The 22,438-nt window shown below is 50.2% G+C and overlaps 1 protein-coding gene across 8 annotated transcripts in view; it reads left to right on the top strand.

Moving 5' to 3' along the window:
• LOC144722985 (liprin-alpha-1-like) overlaps positions 1–22,438 on the top strand; it is a 277,623-nt gene that overhangs the window by 238,280 nt on the left and 16,905 nt on the right. For 4 of the 8 annotated variants that reach the window (XM_078601459.1, XM_078601458.1, XM_078601456.1 and 1 more), the window contains 4 exons: positions 3,261–3,342; positions 4,925–5,125; positions 9,184–9,246; positions 17,959–17,985. In XM_078601459.1, coding sequence (XP_078457585.1) covers positions 3,261–3,342; positions 4,925–5,125; positions 9,184–9,246; positions 17,959–17,985 — 373 coding nt within the window. The remainder of the gene's footprint in view (positions 1–3,260; positions 3,343–4,924; positions 5,126–9,183; positions 9,247–17,958; positions 17,986–22,438) is intronic. The other 4 variants (XM_078601462.1, XM_078601461.1, XM_078601460.1 and 1 more) reach the window with 2 other exon arrangements.

Here is a 22,438-nt window from a genome sequence, read left to right as displayed (position 1 = left end):
ATGTAGACCAATCTATTGATAGTCGTTTTACAAAGGGCATTTATCAAGTCGGTACAACACTAAGATGTCCTGCATAATGACGGTAAACAGAGTTCCATTTTACTGCCATTATACATAAAGATGAATGTTTTTATCCTACTAGAGTAACCATTTATAGTATAAATACATAACCTCAAAGCAAAAAGGCAATGTTTACCCTAAATAGCTGTGGGGTTGTTAATTAAAATTCGCATTGTGCTATTCACCATGTAATTTACCCGTGTTTGGAAGCCTTCTATATTGAAGCAGATGTTTATATATATAAGAGATGAAAGAGTTGCTAATTCGTGCTTTTCCTCTTGTGGGTTATTAGCTTTCGACTTTGCTGGTTTAACCGTAATCTAAAAGCATAAAACATTTCTGCTGTATGTCATTAACTGCCATTTTATCGGCTTGTCTCCAACACAATTTATCAAAGCATTTCTCATTCATCTCCGATCATCCTTTTGTTTCTCTTTTTATTCGACCGTTATGCTCGAGCTTTTATACTGCCCCCTTTGTCGTGGGCACGTTGCAGTCACTGCGGGCAACAAAGACGTCTTTCGTGTCCACAGAATGAAGCGCGCAACATCAACCACGTGACGCAGGGTCCTCGTGATGCTGTCATAGTCTCCGACAAACCCACGCGGAATATTCCATTCGCATGCCTGTCAACCCCTTATCAGTGCCCTGCCTTATTACGGACCAATTCAGACCTTGTTTGTCGCCCCGTGCCCCCTTATAAATCTCAACGTTCACCTTACAAAGTCCCATCACAAGGGAGAAACACAAACAAATAAACAATCACCACTACTACACTCACTACGACTACACTCACCACTACGCTCACCACTAGTACACACACCCACGACAACACTCATCACTACACTCACTACATACCTGACAACCCCTCATCATTGCCCTGCCTTATTACAGACCAATTCAGACCTTATTGGTCACCCCGTGCCCTTACAAATCTCAACGTTCATCTTACAAAGTCCCATCACAAGGGAGAAACACAAACAAAATGACAAAAACATGTTTTGCCCGTTTAGAAACGGCTGTTCGCCATATGGGCCTAAAAACTACATTTGCCTGTACAAGAATACGGGTTAAACTGTAAGGGTTGACAGGGATGCATTCATTGCAGGGATGAACAAGAACCGAGACATTACGTTATAGGGCACGTTCTAGCAATAATTAATCTCATTTGCGTTTTACTTTAAACCATACCTTTTTGTTTCCTTACCGGTGTGTTTTGCGCGCATGGCCATGTATCACGTATGACAAGCAACCCTCTCCTGTTAGTAAAGTAAGCCCGCAAAGGATAGCCCAGAAATAACGGACGTGAGACTCGCGTTGGGAAAGTTGGTCATTGGCTGAGAAATCCTCTGCGATAAGTGGGATGATTCCACGCTTTGGACTCGAATCTGCGCATTACGTGCCGTTCAGCATACGCTGGGGCTGGCGGCACGGAGGTGTGGAGGCCGTCTTCATTAGCGGAGTGTTCCACATATTGCAGTGATTCTGTGTGTGTGGCAGAGGTGGGACAAAGTCATTGTTATGCAAGTCCAAGTCGAGTCGCAAGTCATCAAATTCATGACTCGAGTCCAAGTCACATGACTCGAGTCCACATCTCATAGGTGGGACAAAGTCATTGTTATGCAAGTCCAAGTCGAGTCGCAAGTCATCAAATTCATGACTCGAGTCTGACTCGAGTCCAAGTCACATGACTCGAGTCCACACCTCTGGTGTGTGGCAGTAGAAAGTAAAGCAATTGTTAAACAACAACAACAACACGTTTTGGGCTATCTTTGTTTTACTTCTAAGGCTTATTTTCAAGACTGTGCGTATGCACAAAGCTTGGAGTTTCCCTGCCTATGTCACCTCCTCCTCCACCTGCCACGCGCCCCTTTCCGCTGTGCCGCCATTTTTAATGCGTACCCCCCTTGTCTCCCCTCTCCACCCTCTCCTCCATTCCGTGGTAAAAAAAAAGATCCGGGTAAGTCCACCTTCCCTCTAAGTCGTTCAGGGGAGTAAATGAATGCCGTCAAAAATGGCGCTTGCTTCTGCGAATGTGGCAGACTTGAACTGGCAGAAGCTTTAGACGCGACCGGATTAAATTTAAAGCCTTTAGTCTGCCTCTGTCTGCTCGCTCCAAATTGGGCTCCAAAGTTGGTGCCATAGTCTATTATATATATATTTTTTAATTGTCACAAGTATTTGTCTCTCCAGCTGGGAATTATCGGAGCAGAAGCTGCAGTAATGTTTTTTTATCGAGCCGTGTGCATGCACAATTAACAGATAGCGAAGGTGTGATTATTACTTGCATCCAATCCTGTGGCGCCAATGGCCGCGTGTGATGATTGCGACGAAGCGGTATGTGATCGGCAAAAAAAAAAACCCTGGTAATTTGCAGCTGGAGTCATGAATTTTTGTCGGCACACCTAGACGTCAACATTCATTAAAATAATTGTCTTAAGAATTTAATTCGGAAAACATTTATTAAGATCGCACTGGACTAAAGCGCTGGCGGGACTCCACCTGCTTTTGCCCTGAATTTATTCCCCTGAAATGCGTGTCTCTGGCCGTGGTCATGACACTAATACCTTGTTCCTGATGCTCCCTGTCGCATGGATTGTGTCTGCATGAATGTTCCGACTCAGCCCTAAACCGCGGCAACATGTTATTTTATGTACAACTGTTAGAAAATCTAAATTCGGAATGTAACAATGTATAAAATCATCTGAACTTAACTCTCAGGCCATTTTTTGTAAATGATATTGACGTCTCAAGGATTTGACATTAAATCCACGGTCATCTGTTCTCTGGCTCAAGCTAAACATTACAAGAAGCCATGGACACCTACAATTCTGAATAACCCAGTTTAGTTTGCCGGACAGATGGACGCAAATATAATGTCAACACCTTGGACGACCCAGTTTTCGGGCAGTCTAAATATATTCATTTTTAAACTAAACGGTTACAACAAAACATTCCCCCCTTCTCCTGCGATGCTAAACGTTCAAGCCTACGGGACAGCAGTGAGGAGGGGGGGGGGTGGTTACTTAACGCGCATCCTGCCGGGCGTCGTGTCAACGTATACGCGCCGTGTCCATTCGTAAGGACCCTTGACGTCGTTTCATTCTTCGCGGCAGACCTCCAGATCTCGGGTTTACATTCGAGAGCCTTAACCGCCGCGTGGCTGATTGCTCTCTCCTCTCTCTCTTTCCTTTTGGTAGGCATGAGCTCCTGGAAGACGCCCGCAGGAAAGTCCTTCCCTTCGCACAGTGGGACGGGCCAACGGTTGTTGCGTGGCTGGAGGTAACTGCAGGGCGCAATCTCGCGTCGATCTCCCACAGACCCAGTGCCAGCAACCGCCGTCGGCGTTGTGTTAGCGCCAGCGCTGTGATGGCCAAGGCAGACGGTCGCTTGCCTCCTCCTGTGCCATGGTGGCTTCAATTGGTTCTCACTTATAATGCCTTGGAATCCGGAATACCAAACAGTGGATATGTGTTCGTGCATGCGTATACGCGTGCGTTTATGCACGCGAGTGTATACCTGTTTGTGTGCATGTGCGCATCCGGCAACTTGAGTTCGAATCCTGGCCACGGCAAACCGGTCCTGGGCCTCCCCTTGTAGGTCGACTCGGCTTTATATGGGTACCTGGCGCAGTAGTTTAAACATCACCAATGGGGAGCCAAAGGCAAGCAAGGCGTGGTAACGGCACCGTGCCACCCAAAAATAGGTGCTCGCTCACGGCACTTTCCTCAACAGCCTGTGTCGGTTTTACAGAGCATCATTGTCTTTGTGCATTTATTGTACGCACCTCTTGCATCCACGTGGGTTCTCATGTGCACGCAAAGGCAAAAAAGACAAAGATCCCCCGTATAGCCTTAACAGACTGTCGGGGCAAGTGCTGTTAGCGAGCACCTATGAAGGCCGGAACGGCACACGAGGGGGTTGGGTGGCCAGCACTACGCCCGACCGCCTTTGTCTCCCCAGTGACGATGTTTACACGCCGTACCAAATACTCATTTGAGGCTGAGTCGACCTAGGGGAAGCCCAGGACAAGTTCAGATAATCGTCACTGGTGTTGGCCGTGAGCGGGAATCGAACCCGGATCGCCGAGTTCATAGCGCAGCGCGCTAACCGCTACATTATCGCTCCCCACGCAAAGGCACACACACACACACGCGCGCGTGAGAGCGTTCCTGCGTGCACATGTATGCGCGCGGGTAAACGCGCGAGCGCGCTTGCGTATCTGTAATGCTTCCTGGGTTTAACCAGGCTGGATTGTGTGAGGAGCTCGCAGATCTTTGAAACGTCTGGACACAATCACATCAGTGAGCTTCTCCACAGGCAAGGCTGTGTTGGCTCTGTCATGTAGCTCGCATGCCCAAGCATCTTCTGTTTGTCCGGATGGAGGGGCTAAACTGGTCCTGCATGGGCTGGAGAAGAGATGGGCTGGTGTGGTACAGGAGGATGTGTAGCTGAGTGGACTTGCTGGTTACTGGTAGCAGCGGTGTTAACATTGACCTCTATGCAGGGGGCTTGTGAAGGAGGCTACTGGGCAGTTGCAGGCAGTCAACCTCCAATAACACAGAGGGCACAGCAGTGGTGCTTACTGTTGTGAGCTGGGCAGATAAAATGCAGCAGGGGGCACAGGTGGAGCATCTACCAGTAATCTCAGTCAAGTCAACCCATGGCACTTGGGTCTGTCCCGTGACCTCCTGCCAGTGAGCCTTTGACATTTCACGTGACGTCCTCAAAGTGCACCTAGCCTGGCACAAGCGCCGCGGTGACGTCACCGCCACTGGTGGTGAATGGGCGGCTGCTGCTGCTGCCTTGTTTGTCGTCGTCGTAACGCAGCGCACGTGCACGCGTCGCGCTTGTGCCCGCGCAGCTGTGGGTGGGCATGCCGGCGTGGTACGTGGCGGCGTGCCGCGCCAACGTCAAGAGCGGCGCCATCATGTCGGCGCTGTCGGACACCGAGATCCAGCGCGAGATCGGCATCTCGAACCCGCTGCACCGGCTCAAGCTGCGCCTCGCCATCCAGGAGATGGTGTCGCTCACCAGCCCCTCGGCACCACCCACCTCCAGAACGGTACCACAGGCGCCGCGCGCGCGAGCGAGCACCGTCTGCCGACGTTGCCGGTGCAACGTTGCGTTGAGGGCGCGGGTGGTAAACGATGATTCGGGCGGTGGCGGCCCAGCGTTGCTGGTTCGCAGATGCAACACATTGTTTTCATTTTCGCGTGGTGCTGAAAAAGCAACGGGACAAGCTGACGCTTGTGCGTGTTGAGTTTTGGAAAGCCTTTCGATGGCGTCTGGAGTCAATTGGCACCTCCTGCAAAAGCGGCTGTTGGGCAACGGTCTGTGATGCGAGTGATGGATTGCATTTCAACGCTGTTACAATTACGTGACTCTTTGGGCGTAGGTAGCCAGACCTGCCACATGCGTACGTTTTATTTTACGTGGCCAAGTGAAGTCGGGCCCAGCGTGTGGTCTGAAGTAATGCGTGCAGGTGGAATAATCGAGGAACTGGAATGAGATGAGGGCAGTGGTTTCATCAGCTACCTTCTCCACAGGACCTGGCACAATGTGGTGCCACGGTGGCGAGATGTTTACTACATCGCCCGGTATGCAGGAGGTCACGGGTTCAATCCCGACCCTGACGCCTGTTTATTGGGAGTTTGCATGTTCTCTCTTCCCGTGGTGGGACATGATTTTTCCCTGCACATTTATAATTAACATCACGCGTTGAGAGTATTTGGCTGCTATAAACTTCCACATGATAAGCCACTTCAATTGTGGCCAAGTAACTTCTGAAAAAAGAGCTGTACAGCTCGGTGGGCCTTTCCTGGTTAAATACTAATAGTTTAGTTTGTTCGGTAATATCAGTACTTCCCCCTACAAGTATATCAGGTACAATGTGGATCTGTGTATTTATCTTCTATCCGTGTGGCCACTGTGGTGAATATCTGTTCGCCGGGCAAGTTCGCTCTTCGTTTTTCGTACGGCTGCTGATGTAGATGCAGAGCAACAACTTAGTTTCACATTCAGGTGGTCAAGCCAGCAGACAGCTGCATGAGGAGTAGCGGAATGTCTCGCTGTGATGTCTCCTTCGTGTTTGTGGATCGACCATCGCGTCCGTTATCCGTTGTGCGGTCTGTTCTGGATGACCACGGTTACACGCTGGAGAGAGTGCGACTCTGGTCAATGGTCATACTGCAGCGAGTCATTTGGCAGATTGCTTGTGGTGAGTTAAAGTGTCCTGCCATATGAGAAACATGATTATTAGATGAAAGGTTATTTTGCTGCAGTGTTTTGATATTTGGCCGTGTTGCCCTTGGCTGTTCGCAACGTTCCTCCTGCTTTAATGTTTTTCATATATTCTTAGCATGAGCTGAAAAAAGGAGAGAGAGAAAAAAAATCAAAGCAGATATCGCACGGTAAATATTGATAGTGCGCAGCCAAAGCAATCCATGTGTGAAATTGAATAAATTATGGGTAATCTTGCAGCGGGCAGAAAAAAATTCGAAGTGCAGATACGTTCAAATAAAAATTGTAGTGCAAGAAAGACAGATGTGACATTTTTAATAATGTATATGTCATGCAGACCGAGTTTGTTTGTGTGTGTGAATGTGATACGTACGGTACCTGCGGTGTGCGTTACTTGCCTTGGGTGGAGCGTGAGCACAAACGTGGCCACCCGAGTTCCATTCCTCCCCGTGGCTACCGTCACCAGCGTGGTTAATTATGGTCAAACAAGCCTCGTGAACGACACAGCATGGGGAAGCCTTCATCCAGCAGTGGACTGACAAAGGACCCTGAAGGATTATAATTAAATTTCGATTTAAAGCTTTCGTGACTGCAGGGATTCATCTTCTTGGTTCTTTCGGTAAAGTCACGTAGAAGGGAAATAATAAAATAATAAAAATAAAACATTATAAAATAATTCTCACGACGTTTCGGCCACAACGCAAGCAGCCGTCCTCAGGTGAAGAACAGGTCTGTCGGAAAGACAGCGACGTCGGAAAGACAGCGACAGACCTGTTCTTCACTTGTGGACGGCTGCTTGCGTTGTGGCCGAAACGTCGTGAGAATTATTTTATTATGTTTTATTTTTATTATTTTATTATTTCCCTTTTACGTGACTTTACCGAAAGAACCAAGAAGATGGATTATAATTATTTCGATGTATTTCCTTGGTTTCATCAACAACATAATATTCATAATAAAAACATTCCAACTCTCTTTGAAAGATATGACTTAATGATCCCAGAAAACCCTGCAAATTGTTATTTTAATGTCAAATTTGATTGTTTAATATTTGTGTTTATGTGCCGTGGTTAAATATAGTATGTGGTACATGCTGGTGGGAGATGAATCCGACCTCCCATGTTGGAAGCCTGGAGGCACTGTTATATCCATCCCTGAGGATTAGTGTATGAAACTAGGTCATCCCAGCCTTAGTTATTACAGCAAAGTCAAAGCTCCCATTTCAAAGCTTGGTGTAGCACAGAGCAGTCTATGTGTGCCCATGTTTTTGTATGTATATTTAACAAGTAGTTTAATAGTAATAGACCGGAACATCGGTTAATGCTTCTTCTGTTATCGGAGGAGAAAACGTGTGTTTTTTTTTAAACGTGTTTTGTAATATTAACTGTATTTGTCTTTGCATCTAAAACTACACCAGGACCCGTGACCGTCTCTCTGAAAAATATATCACAACTGTATTGCCATTGTTGTTTGCTGCACCGTTGTTAACACACAGAGATATTCAATTCCAACGTACGGGTTTCTCTCGCTTGAAGCGGTAGTCATATATTAGTTCCGAACAAAGGGCGCACAAAGCAAAACCGCACGAGGTGACAGCTGCCTGCCGAGTAGCGTGTACAGCACACACAGTGTACACACAATACACGCAGTACACACACAGTACACACACAATACACACAGAGTACACACAGAGTACACGCACAGTACACACATAGTACACACACAATACACGCAGTGCACACACAATGTTGTCCCACCGCCAGCTGCATAGGGGTGCCATGGTGGCAAGATGTTAATTAACTCACCTGGTATACAGGAGGTCATGGGTTTGATCCCGACCCTGACGCCTGCTGTATATTTGGAGTTGGCATGTCTCTCTCCCCGTGGTCGCATGGATTTTTCTCCGCGTCTTCCGGTTTTTCCCTCCATACTTTGAAACAAGTTTTTAGAGTATTTGGCTGCTATAAATGTCCACGTGATAAGCCACTTAATTGGGCTATCATTTGTGATAGCCAGATCGCTTCTGAAAAGTGCTATAAAGCTCAATGTGCCTTACATGGTAAGATAAAAATTGTTTAATAGTGGCACTTTGGGTGACTTCAAACCGAAAAATACAGAAAATGTTGGGTAGAAAGAGATTAGCCGTGTGTACATGAAATCGCACAAACCGAAAACGCCTAAAGCGAGAGGAACCTGTACATTCAGGTTGATTGAACGGCTGTCCCAGACCAGAGTGAACAAAGGGTGAAGGTTGATTTGCAATTACTGCATTGCCATGCCAATGCATGCTGCAGTGATCCGTCTACAGACACAAAAGGGGCAGAGGGGCCCTTTGACACAGGTGCATTTAACCCAGCAGCAAAGGGCAGCGCTGCGTACATTCATTCCCCCTTGGGGAGGCGTGGGGTGCATTCAACCAAACGTCTTTAGCGTACCTGGGGAAACCGAACAAAAACGAAACTTAACCAATGACTTTAACACGTAGGCTTTCGCGACCAATATTGTTTATAATATAGGTTTTTGGGTCAGATCGCGTTATTTATAAATGTGTCGTAACCCTCCACCACCCGACACGGCCAAACAGTAAAAAATGTGTCACTTTTTCAAAGGACAAAATAATTCACTTCTTTAGCCCACCGGTGTGCTGAAGAGAGAATCAACAGCATTTTTTAATTTGAGTAGTACGACGTTTCGCTGATTATAACAAATAACCAATGACGGCCACCGAGCAAAGCATGAGGCCCGTTTTGTGCGTGATGTGCTGTCGTCGACGTCCGGACTTTAACCAAAACTAACAACTTTCTCGCCGTCTCTCTTGTCGCTTTCTTTGGCTTGCGCCATGCTCGCATTGGCTGCCCCCGCTGCTTTCGCGGTGACTAGTCGACGGGCAATGTGTGGGTGACTCACGAGGAAATGGAAAACATGGCGGCGGCTCCCAAAACGGTCAGTGCTTCGTCGCGTTTACTCCCGCGGCCTCCGCCGATCTGCAAAAGGGGGGAAATCGCTTGTGAGGTTTTGGGAATGGGAGTGAGAAGCCCTGTAAAATCCAGCACGGGACTTGCGTCCGCTTTGTGAAAAAGTCCACTTTGTGTTCCCGTGGAAATGATCGCCCGTTGAGGTTCATTTTTGCGTTTTTGCCGAATTCCAACAGACGCAGTTTTGTTAACGTTTTATTGTAAATGCCTCTTGAATAAGTTGTTAATTTGAAAAACCCGAATGCACGCAACGTTTTCACAGTTACCGTTGCGAATGTTTCTGAATTGTTAAGTTGTTTGGAGGCTTACATGTTCGTGTAGTGTCACATCACTGCCATCATGACGAATGGAGAACGTTTATGACTGATACTCGCTCATAACGATAACATTGCAGTCCAGACTCCGGCTTCTTATTGCAAAGTCCCAAAATCTTGTACATTCTTAACTGAATGAACTATTTTATGGTGCATTTTCAGATGGGTGTGTACACCTTGCTCCAATTCCTTTCCTCGTTATCTCTGACTTTGTGAAAGGAACGAATTTGCCACGGCCGTGGGCCCTGTCATGTTCCTGGTCCCTTTGTGTGTGGTTGCAGGATTATTAGGATCTTGGGATGTCTCATTATCGTTGTGTTATGGAAAACGAACGGCAAACTTTGAAGAATTTAATACATATGTCCCTTTGCAGACATTATTAAGTACATTTAATTTCACACTTTTTTACCCTTCCTATTAGTTTTAACCACTGCTATATTGTCCTGCTGGGGGTGGAAATACATACATATGGGCTCGTAATAATGTTGACTTCATAAAATTTTATAATCACCATCATCATCGTTCACAAAAATAATTTATTAAAATTCTATTTAGTTTTTTATTCTCTTCCCTCCAGCAGCGCACGTTAGTGCACCCACCGCGTGCCAGTGAATTCTCTGCGAGGCAGTTCCAACATTCGCTCGACAAATCGCTACCCGAAACCAATCACACAAGCTTTTGCATTGCATGTGTTGGCGTCATTTTTCAAACGAGCAATCGCTGCATTTCCTCGTACGACTTTCCGCTCCGCTTTACCCGAAGTGAGACCGGTGCGGTGATTGTGCAGAAGCCAAATGGCTTTGGCGCCATTAACGTACTTAAAATTCAAATACTTTCAATTTTGGTGGATAACTTTTAGAGGAAATGTGTTATAAAAAAGCACACACACACCAAAATATGTATATTTATTTATACACGTATAGGTGCTTCGAATTAATAAATACACTTGCTTTAAAGCCTATCAAAGTTTTGCATAAAACTACCATGCGGCCTAACCCAACAAAATATGGCTACGAAAACCTACATTTTAAGTTAACTCTCTGTATAGAAATATAAATAAAAATGATCATTGGTGATGGCTTGCACTTTGAGAAATTAAATTGGTTCAGTTATGAACATGTTATAGACTTGTAAGTAATCGATTGACCATCATGGTACATCAATGCACAAATCCATAACTGTCAATACACGTGTAGGGCTGTTACGGGAGGGCTGTAAGTGCATACGATCCAATGGGTAACAAACACAGTGGGCGGAGTTACGGGAGTACACGGGGGGGGTGCCCGCAGCGACGTCCGCATCAGGCAGCCTGGGGGGTTGTGATCCTGTTGGGGGGTATAAAGGGGGAGGACAAAGAGAGCTCGGGGCTCAGTCTGGGAACGAAGGAGGAAGAGTGAAGATCCTCTAGCTAGAGCCCTGGACTCCCCTCGACGCCGCCCTTGTCAGGGCTGCAGAGGAGCGAGCCAGAGGCGTGGTTCCGTGAACCAGGGTTAGACCCTGGGACTCCGGAGACCGTAGCCCGACTCACCAGTGTCGGGCCAGTTAGCCTCCCCTAGCTCGTTAGAGGAGGACTTGGGGATAGGTGAGATTAGCTAGGGGGTATCCCCAGTTATCCGGGTGAGGGGGCCGCTACCCCCTCTAGTGTTGTCCTGTACCGATAAGCTGAAAATAAATATACGTGTGCCTCAACCTGGGTGTCCAGCGTCTTCACCGGTACTTCATCTGGTGTCAGAAGTACTACGGACATGGAAACACGTCAGACAGCTCGAGCCAGAGTACCGGAGGAGGACACTGCTGAAGTCGTTGAGCCCGAGGCGGCTCACCAAGACATGGCGCAGCCGGGGGCCGACGCCTTCCTACCGGGGCATCGGCATGAAGAGGGGCCGCAGCCAGACGCGCTACGGCTGGCTCACGAGAGACTGGCGGAGCTACTGTACGCCGCTGCCGCCACGCTGGAAAACATCACGCGGCTGGGGGCTGGTGGTCCACCACGGGGCGAGGGGAGTCGTCAACCTGAGCGCCTTCCCGCCATTTCTGAAAACTCAAACTTTGAATTTCCCGCCATCGTCACGGCAGCTGCGGAGGGCGTGGCCGGGCTCAACCTTGGGTCCGACACCGCTCTCGCTGGGACAGCTGCGTCATCTCCAGCGGAGGGAGCGTCATCACATCCGCGACAGGCGATTCCATCTGCCATTCGCGCCGACGCACAGCCGAGTCCCGGGGATAGCAGCCTACAGACGTCCAAGGCGAACGCTGCGCTACAACAACGGCTGCCTCCGCTGAAAGAATTTGTTGGTGCAGAGGGCGACTGGGGCGGCTTCCAGCGACGCTTCATCGCCCACCAAGAAATGGCAAGGTGGTCCGACGATGAAGCCCTCTGCGCGCTGCCGGCGCTCCTCGACGCAGACGCGCTCGCCGCCCTCACATCGGCGCCGAAAGAGAAGCGGTCTACTCTGCCGAAAGCACTACAGCTGCTGGCCGGGGTCTATGGACCTTCAGCGGAATGCAGAGAGCGGTTCTACGAGCGCAAGCGGGGTGAGAAGGAGTCGCCCCTGGCATACAGGACGAGCCTCCTAGCGCTGGCTAAGACGGCTTTTCCCCGTATGGACGACGATGGCGTGGACGCGATGGTCACGGAGAAAATACTCCTCCTGGCAGACGACCTGGACATCGCTGTCGTCGCACAGGAGGACGCCGAGATGACCTCTCTTCAGGCGGCGCGCCTCCTTCACGCCAACCTTCTGTCCCTGCGGCGGAAAGCCAGCAGGGCATCGGCAGGGCGTGCGGTGGCTGCAGCCACCCTTCCGACGGAGGAGCTCTTCGCCGTCGACCATCGACGGCAACAGGCGCAAGAAGTACGGTCGGCCCGGGACGGGTCAAGCCGTTTCAACCGCCCGTCGTCTCCACCGGGGCTCCCGCGGTGTTTCAACTGCGGCGTCCGGGGCCACGTCGCCTCGGGGTGCCGCTCTCCTCGACAGCGCGGGACGACGGCTCGACGGGACGCCGGGCCTCCTCCTCCCAAGCTCCAGCAACATGACCCGGCGAGTCGCGGCACCACACATGTTTGGCCAAAGCACCTACCCGTTGCACGCTCTCGCACCACAACAAACGGGGGGCCGATGTCGCGTTGCGTGGGGCCAACGCGGATCACTGCGGGGACTCAAATCGAGCCCAAACAGTGGTCCGTGTTGGCCCATCGCGTGGTAGCCGCGTCGTCAGGGTCGTCGGCCGTAGTCGGACACATTGACGGGGTAGAAGTACGCATCTTGGTCGATACGGGGGCATCGGCGACAATCATTTCGGAATTAATTTACAATATTCTGCCCGTACAAAGCCGGCCTTTACTGCCGGTTAACGTCCCATTCTATGCCGCTAACGGGGGCTCTCTCGGCATCATGGGACAGATTCGAGCGCAAATTTCTATTGGGGACATCAAATTGTCGGGGCCGATTTTCGTTTCCTCCTCGCTGGCGGTTCCGTGCCTGCTGGGGACGGATTTCTTAGGTAAAATGCCCATTCGTATTTTGATCGACCAAGGATGCATTGAGCTTCCATCGGGGCGGCGCATGGCGTTCCTGCCATCCCCTGCGGCGGCTCGGTCGGCGTTCGCGACGGTACCGGCGTTCGTCGTTGAAACTGTTCGTGTGCCGCCGGGAGCTCAAATGCTAGTGCCTCTCAAACTTCGTAAGCCCTTCGCTAAGGGCATAGGGGATCAGGGTGTTTTGCTGGGACCGTCTAGGGCCGGGGTTAATGGGCCTCATTTGATTCCGGCCCAGACCGTCGTAAGAGGGGACGGGGACCCTTTCATCGCGGTCCTAAATGTGGGATCGCAGACGGTGGTGGTTCCTCAAGGGACGGTGCTCGCTCACGCGACGCCAGTGCCCTGCGAGGAACCTGTCGCGAACCACGTTGGCACTGCTTCCCGGATGCTCCCACATTCGGACAGCGATGAAGGGTGGATCGACGCGCTTTGTGCGGGATCGACGGACCTGACAAATTCAGAGCGCCAACAGCTTAGAACGCTACTGAGGGAATTTTCCGACGTTTTCAGTCGTGATAAATATGATTTGGGTTGCACTCACCTGCTGCGTCACCATATTGACACGGGTGACAGCGCGCCAATTCGCCAAAATCCGTTTCGGTTAAGTCCCGCCGAAAAGGACCATGTCAAATCGGCTGTTGATGACATGTTAGCCGCCGACATCATTTCTCCCTCCACCAGCCCGTGGGGAGCGCCGATCGTCCTGGTTAAAAAGCAGGACGGCTCGTTGCGGTTTTGCGTGGATTTTCGGCGCCTTAATAAAATTTCGGTTGCCGACGCATACCCGCTCCCACGGATGGACGAATCGCTGGACGCTTTGGCGGGAGCGCGATTCTTCTCCACACTAGATTTACTTTCGGGATTCTGGCAGCTTCCTCTGGACGATGATTCTAAACCTAAAACTGCTTTCCGTACACCGCACGGCCTGTTCCAATTCAACCGGTTGCCGATGGGCTTACACTCAGCGCCGGCAACTTTCCAGCGATTGATGGAATTGGTTTTGGCTGGATTGCAATGGGAATCGTGCCTGATTTATTTGGATGACGTTATTGTCTTTGGTAAAACTTTTGATGAACATCTCCAGAGGTTGCGGGCGGTTTTCCTAAAGATGCGGGCTGCTAATTTGAAATTTAAGCCCCAAAAATGCCATTTGTTACGCGAGTCGGTGCGTTATTTAGGGCACATCGTAGGGCGCTCGGGTATTGCTACCGATCCCGCCAAAACGCAGTGTGTCAGCTCCTGGCCGACTCCCACCTCGGTGGGAGAGGTCAGGAGTTTTATTGGCTTCGCATCATATTACCGACGCTTCGTCGCTAATTTTGCAACAATTGCCAAACCCCTACACGCGTTAACTTCTAAAGGGGTTCGGTTCCACTGGGGTCAGGATGAGGAAGCTGCTTTCTGCTCCCTTCGGGACGCGCTGGTGAAGGCTCCTCCCTTGATTTACCCAGATTTTTCGAGGCCGTTTTTGCTCGACACCGACGCGAGCAACACGGGTATTGGAGGCGTGCTTTCCCAGGTGGTTGACGGCGTGGAACGGGTGGTCGCGTACGGCAGTCGGGTGTTGTCTCCAACGGAGCAAAGATATTGTGTCACCCGTAGGGAACTGTTGGCAATTGTCTATTTCATCCAACAGTATCGCCCATATCTGTACGGTCGGCATTTCACCGTCCGCACAGATCATGCGGCACTGCAGTACGCCCTGAAGGTTCAACAGCCATCGGGACAATTGTCCCGATGGCTGGAGGTCCTCCAGGATTTCAGTTTTGAAACCACTTATCGTAAGGGCGTTCGCCACACCAACGCTGACGCTCTGTCACGGATGCCAACCGCCTCCGAATGCGCATGTCTCCTGGGGTCGGGGCGTTGCAAGCCAGTGGGGGACGTGATGGTTCCGGTCCTGGCGGCGGCCGCCGACGATGAAACGGTAGTCCCCATTGATATCGCCGAACAGGGGAGAGATTCCCTGCTTGGATTGCCCGTTGATGAATGGGGGCGCCTCCAGTTGGAGGATGCCTCCCTCCTCGCGTTGCGTCGTCGCGCCGGGGAGAGGGGGCGTGTGACGGGTCATGCCGACGCATGGGAAACCCATGCGGGCTTGCTTATGCATTGGGACGGGAAATCCCAGCGTCACCGGCTGGTGGTCCCTTCTGGCCTACGAGGTAAGGTGGTGTGGGCTGCTCATGAGCGCCTCCTCCACCTAGGTACCCAGAAAACACTCGCCTTGCTTCAGCTGAATTTTTTTTGGCCGGGTATGACAAGGGATGTCGCTGATCTGTTGGCGGCATGCCCTCAGTGTGCGCAGCGCAAACCACCGGCACGGGAGTCGAACCCGCCCTTACAATCCATCCAGGTCTCCAGAATAAATGAACTGGTCGCACTGGATATTCTGGGGCCATTCCCCGCCACCTCCAGGGGAAATAAATATTTGCTTACTGGGGTCGAATATTTTACGCGCTGGCCTATGGCCTGGCCCCTGGCGAATCAGTCGGCAGCAGCCATCGTCGACGCCTTTGTCCAAGGTTATGTCATGGACAAAGGTGCCCCGGAGCGGTTGTTGACCGACCAGGGTAGAAATTTTTCGGGGAAACTCCTAAAACAAGTCTGTGATCTCCTGGGAACGAAAAAAATTCGAACCTCCCCCTATCACCCGCAAACGGACGGGATGGTCGAGCGTCTGCATCGCACCATCACGTCTATGTTGTCGCAGCAAGTTTCGGACTCACAGGCTGATTGGGACTTACAAATTCAAGGGGTTCTAGCGGCATACAGATTGGCTCCCCATGCTGCGACGGGGTTTTCACCTTTCTTTCTTATGTATGGCCGCGAACCCGACCCACCTGTTCGGGCACAGTTGCAGATCCCCGTGCCGCTGGGCAAATCTAAATTGGACGATCACGTTAAATTTAACCTTGACAAACTGACTGAGGCGCGGGATGCGGCGAGGCTAAATTCTGACAGGCGTCAGAAGGCGAACGAGCGCCTCAGACTGGCTCGCGCGCACGTGCTGCAGTGGAAGCCGGGGGACAGGGCATGGCTGCACTGTCCCCAGGTACCACTCGCGACCTCCTCTAAACTCGTACGCCCGTGGCGGGGCCCCGTCGAGGTTATTGAGGTTTTGAGGCCTCAGTGCGTTCGAATCCAATGGGGGAGGCGCCGGTGGTTTGTACACCCCTCTAGGCTGAAGCCGTTTGTTGCGGTGCGGGGGCCCACGCCACGCACGCGAGGCCAAGCATGTGGGGGGTCGACCGACTCGGAGGGTCCGTCGCTGCTCTCGCCTGATGTGTTGCCGGCTGTCCCACCCACAGGTGCACCGGGAATGACGGGCTCACGCCCTGGAACCCCCACAGGTGATGCCGACAGTCGCGCGACTTCAATCGCGACCTCACCTCGCATGGGACAGCCGCCACCGGATGGTCCGCCGTCCGGGGTTGCCCCGTGTGACGGGCCTGCGGCAAGGACGCGCGCTAAAATGCGCAGACTCTTATAATATACAGCAGGAAGAAAAAGAAAAAAAATTTATTTTCCTTCACGTGTCATGGTTACTGTATGCTGCGTCGGTGGTGTGCTCCTTGCACACTGAGTGTGTTGTGTTGTGTGGGCGCGGTGTGTGTGTTGTGGGTGCGTTGTGTGTCGTGGGTGTGCTGTGTGTGATGGGGGAGTTCCTGGCTAGTTGTACATACGTGCTTACGGATTTCGTATTTATGCGGGGGGGGGGGTGCGTCGGACATTCCCTTCGGGGGTATGGTTGTTGTTCTTGTTGTTGTTCTTCTATTTGCATTTTGTTGAAAAAAATGAGGCACACACGGGGTCGAGGGGTAATTGTTCCTTTATTTGGAATTGTTGCAGCCGGGACGGCTGCGAGCTGTAATGGGGGGGGTGATGTAGGGCTGTTACGGGAGGGCTGTAAGTGCATACGATCCAATGGGTAACAAACACAGTGGGCGGAGTTACGGGAGTACACGGGGGGGGTGCCCGCAGCGACGTCCGCATCAGGCAGCCTGGGGGGTTGTGATCCTGTTGGGGGGTATAAAGGGGGAGGACAAAGAGAGCTCGGGGCTCAGTCTGGGAACGAAGGAGGAAGAGTGAAGATCCTCTAGCTAGAGCCCTGGACTCCCCTCGACGCCGCCCTTGTCAGGGCTGCAGAGGAGCGAGCCAGAGGCGTGGTTCCGTGAACCAGGGTTAGACCCTGGGACTCCGGAGACCGTAGCCCGACTCACCAGTGTCGGGCCAGTTAGCCTCCCCTAGCTCGTTAGAGGAGGACTTGGGGATAGGTGAGATTAGCTAGGGGGTATCCCCAGTTATCCGGGTGAGGGGGCCGCTACCCCCTCTAGTGTTGTCCTGTACCGATAAGCTGAAAATAAATATACGTGTGCCTCAACCTGGGTGTCCAGCGTCTTCACCGGTACTTCACACGTGTAGATTATCTGTCGTAGGTAATCACGGAGCCTGCAGGAATTTGTCCCACCGCTCGGGTACGCGCGGAATGCCATTTGTAAACGTGCACATGCAAGAATATGAATGGTTGTTTGTTTGGGTGGCAACAGAGCTAAGTTTAACGGGCGCTAATGAAATGCGTAAATGCCGGGTGCGAGTTCCGACGGGAGACCGCCGTGCTAATTGCCTCGGCCGCACCCGCAGAGACGTTCACTTGGCACCGCGGATCGCTGCGTCGCTACGGCAAAGGCGGCTCTGCTGCGGGCTCTGCTGCGCTAACCCTGGCTTGGCGTGCACTAACACCGACTAACGTGTCCTACTAACGCTGACTAGCCCCCCTTGCGCTGTCCTGTCTTTTTTCGTCGTACCGCACCCATTGGAAAAGCAGGATGCCGATGAGGGAAGCTGGGCACAGGTGGGCATTTTAACTCTCAGTGGCGTTTCTGGTGTTTTTGTTTTTATTGTTGGACCAAGCGCTCGTGCGTGTTCGAATGTACGTGTACATATTTGTGTGGGGAACGGTCGTGTAGCGGTCGGCGCGCTGCGCTACTAACCCGGTGACCCGAGTTTGATTCCCGCTCACGGCCAACACCAGTGATAATTATCTGAACTGGTCATGGGCCTCCCCTAGGTCGACTCGGACTCAAATGAGTACCTGGTGTGGTGTGTAAACATCACCACCGGGGAGACATTGACGGCCGGGTGTGGTGTTGGCCACCCACCCCCTCGTGCGCCATGCCTACCTTCATAGCTGCTCGCTAACAGCACTTTGCTGAACAGTGTGTTACAGGCTGTACAGGGTATTTGTTGTTTTTGTATATATGTTGAACTTCTTTCGCACCTTCTTGATTCTTTCGGTAAAGTCACGTAGAAGGGAAGTAATAAAATAATAAAAATAAAACATAATAAAACAATTCTCACGACGTTTCGGCTACAACGCAAGCAGCCGTCTTCAGGTGAAGAATGAGACACTGCCAAGCTAGGAGCTTATATATAAGCTGAGTTGGAGGTGGAAGAAGAAGAGAGCCTTAACAAAAGAATGTGCATATCAAGAGGAATTTAGCATATTCATGGGAAATGCGTAGGTGGGCGGGGGGGTTTCAAAGTCATATTATGCCCATGCATTATGCAGGATCAGCAGCACCAAAGGGAGGGGGGGGGGGGTAGCATTAACAAAGGGAGGGCATGTTAATAGTATGTAGAAGCAATGAAACATGTGAATGGGAAAACGGTGGCAGGAGATCCGCAGCGGAGCAAATAATGCATTCCCTGTGGAGAACACAAGATACACAGTTAATGCCAGTGAGTGGACTGCCGTCTGAAAGTCACCATAAACGTGAACAACAATCAGTTAAGATCATTGGAAGGACGTAATAAACCACTTCGGATCTTAACTGATTGTTGTTCACGTTTATGGTGACTTTCAGACCGCAGTCCACTCACTGGCATTAATTGTGTATCTTGTGTTCTCCACAGGGAAGGCATTATTTGCTCCGCTGCGGATCTCCTGCCACCGTTTTCCCATTCACATGTTTCATTGCTTCTACATACTATTAACATGCCCTCCCTTTGTTAATGCTACCCCCCCCCTCCCTTTGGTGCTGCTGATCCTGCATAATGCATGGGCATAATATGACTTTGAAACCCCCCCCCGCCCACCTCCTACGCATTTCCCATGAATATGCTAAATTCCTCTTGATATGCACATTCTTTTGTTAAGGCTCTCTTCTTCTTCCACCTCCAACTCAGATTATATATAAGCTCCTAGCTTGGCAGTGTCTCATTCTTCACCTGAAGACGGCTGCTTGCGTTGTAGCCGAAACGTCGTGAGAATTGTTTTATTATGTTTTATTTTTATTATTTTATTACTTCCCTTCTACGTGACTTTACCGAAAGAACCAAGAAGATGAATCCCTGCAGTCACGAAAGCTTTAAATCGAAATTCTTTCGCACCGTACGTTGCCAACCGTGCCAATCGGAGGTGCGGGGGAAGGACAACAAACTAAACACAAAAAAGCATTCTCAAGAAATTCGTTTTCAATCTAGGTGATTTAAAAGTGCATTCCGCCCAGTGGCTTCCTAATATGGGAAGAAAGAGCGTCAAGCCAACGTGCTCTGTTGGCTCAGGCGCGTTTATACACGAACGACTTAACTCATCATCCCTTCAATATATTTCTGCTCTGAAGAAGGGAGCATTTTGTCCACAACTTTCAAAAGAGCCAGGCTACTGGCAAGTCTAGCCTCCGTTTCGTGCCTTGAGGTGCGAGACGCCGTGTGGTCGTGGTTATCGCACTGGGCCACGATCCCGGCCGCTCCAGGTTCGATTACTTTGGCCAGGCTCAATGCACGACAACGAAAGCGAATTTTGCTCGCAGAGTCCCCAGAGGGCAATTCGGCCCGAGGGACCGAGTACTTGGTGTGGCGTGCGAATATAAGCACTGCTCGGGGGTCAGAACTGTGTAGGTGTGTGTGTGGCACGCCGGTCACGTGACAGGGCAGCGTGGTGGCGAGATGTTGACTCCCTCGCCTGGTATGCAGGAGGTCGTGGGTTCGGTCACGACCCTGACGCCTGCTGCTGTATATTTGGAGGTTGCATGTGTCTCTCCCCCAAATGAGCACCTGGTGCGGTGTGTAAACATTGCCACTGGGGAGACGAAGGCGGGCAGGCGTGGTGCTGGCCACCCACCCCCTCGTGTAATATTCTGGCCTTCAAAGGTGCTACACGCTAACAGCACTTGCCTCAACAGTCTGATCAGACTATACGGGGGATCTTTCTGCACGTGTATCCCTGGTTTTAAGGATTGGGCGCTGTGGTCAAAATCTCCCCCAGCTTTTTTGGAGTTTGTTGACAATTAATTAACGTCACCTGACCCGCAATCATGGGGGCAACCTCAGGCTGCAGGGAGGTCTGTAGGCCAGGTGCTGGTTAATTTAAATTGGGTAAATCCATAAGGCAAAGGGAATCTGGCAGCAATCTCCACATCCTTCCTTCCTCCTCCTCCCCCAAAGCCCTCGTCTCACTAGCACCTGCAGCCGTTTGAAGCGTTGTGACGTTAGCAATGGCAGTGGACGTGCTTTGGCTATGTCGATCACATGACGCAATGAATGACGTGTGCATTCATCGCTGCATGAAGATCCTATTGAAACTCACTTCGTCAAAGATGTCATTTACACCCAAAAAAAGCTTTGACGTGGGGCCCATCTCTTGTTTACATCCCTGAGCCAATGGTGGAAATTCAATATTCAATATTCCTATGGTGGGGGCGACAACCGCTATGGGCCGAGTCCCCTCTTAACCAGGATTTGAACTCATAACCCTTCAATTGTGAAGGCGCTGGCTCTCCCGCCGGCTCTCCTGCCGACTCTCCCACTGACTCTCCCGCCGAGCCACCTGGCTGGCTCTGCGGAGAGGTTAATGAGCCGAGTGTGCAGAACAAACAGATCGGTGTGACGAGCCGCGTAGGTGCACGATCGTGCCGGGGCATGTAGAACAACTCAATACGTTTAAAGTCAATGAGCAAGTTAGATGCAAATCCTCGACACTATGTTCGTAGATGAACTCAGCATTCGGGACACATAATTGTATATTATGGATGTTGAACTTCTTTTGCACCGTATGTAGCCAACCGTGCCAAATGGAGGTGCGGGGGAAGGACAACAAACTAAACACCAAAACAGCAGTTCTAAAGAAATGAGTCTTCAATCTCGATTTAAAAGTGCATAGCTTCATTGACTTCCTAATAATCTAACAATGGCATGTGCTACAGTACAAAGCGTTGGTGATTTAAAAGTGAGTTATAAATGAGTTGTCTTCCAATAGAGGAGCCCATTTGTTGTGCACGATTCATTACAATGCATGAAGATTGTTTTTTTCTGCAACGTTCACCAGTCAGCTAAGGCAGACGTGAACTCTCAGTATATTGCTGCTGCTGCTGCTGCCATTGCGTTGGCAGCGGTGCACAAGTGCAATGAATAACGTCTCAACGCGTCCGTCGTCAATAACGCCGCGTGGGGTGGGCGGCCTTAAAATAAACAACAAACATAGAACAGGTGACATTTCGAGAAATGGCCCTTCTTCACAAGCGCATAAATCTATACGTAGAAATATGATATGCATAAATCCAGTTGTCAGTTTAACACGTAGGCTTTCGCGACCAATATCACCGATAATTCAGTGGGGGGTGGGGGTGTTTTGGGTTAGATCGCGTAAATATAAATGTGTCGTCAAACCCGCCACCACCCGGCATGACAATTCGTTACAGTACTAGTACAATAACGAATTGTCGTGTTCTGTTTACGTGACAAACTTTACTAATTGGCTGTGTCGGGTGGTGCCGGGTTTAACGCCACATTTATATTTACGCGATCTAACCCAAAAAAAACTGTTATGAAATCCAGTTGTGTTCTGTGAAGGAGGACGACCATTTCTAAAAACACCACCAATTATATTTTTCTGCGTAATAAAAAATTATATATTACATATTCATTCATATTTTTCCTTTTAAGGCAGTGGTTATTGATGAATGTGAGTTGTTGTGTTAATTTTGTTAAGAAGCATTCGTGGATGATTTGCATTTTATATTGCTTTCAAAGGATAAAATAGTTTGATTATGTTTGAGAACATCTGAGACACGTAAACGAGAAAAATATGTGCGTGACTGCTATGAAATTGCACCGACGTTCATCAAAGCGGAATCGTGAAACATTCACATTTAAATTTTGAATTCTTAAATGAAAATGTCCGCTTACAGATGTCGATCGTCAAAGGTTACAGACCGTATAAAACATCTATTTATATCTACTGCCAGATGCATGACGTTAATTATTATATTTAAATTATTACACAGCCAAGAAAATACAGATAAACT

Source organism: Lampetra planeri, chromosome 16, assembly GCF_965212315.1.
Source record: "Lampetra planeri chromosome 16, kcLamPlan1.2.h2, whole genome shotgun sequence".
NCBI classification, from domain to species: domain Eukaryota; kingdom Metazoa; phylum Chordata; class Hyperoartia; order Petromyzontiformes; family Petromyzontidae; genus Lampetra; species Lampetra planeri.
This window is presented reverse-complemented; position numbering and strand designations above follow the sequence as displayed.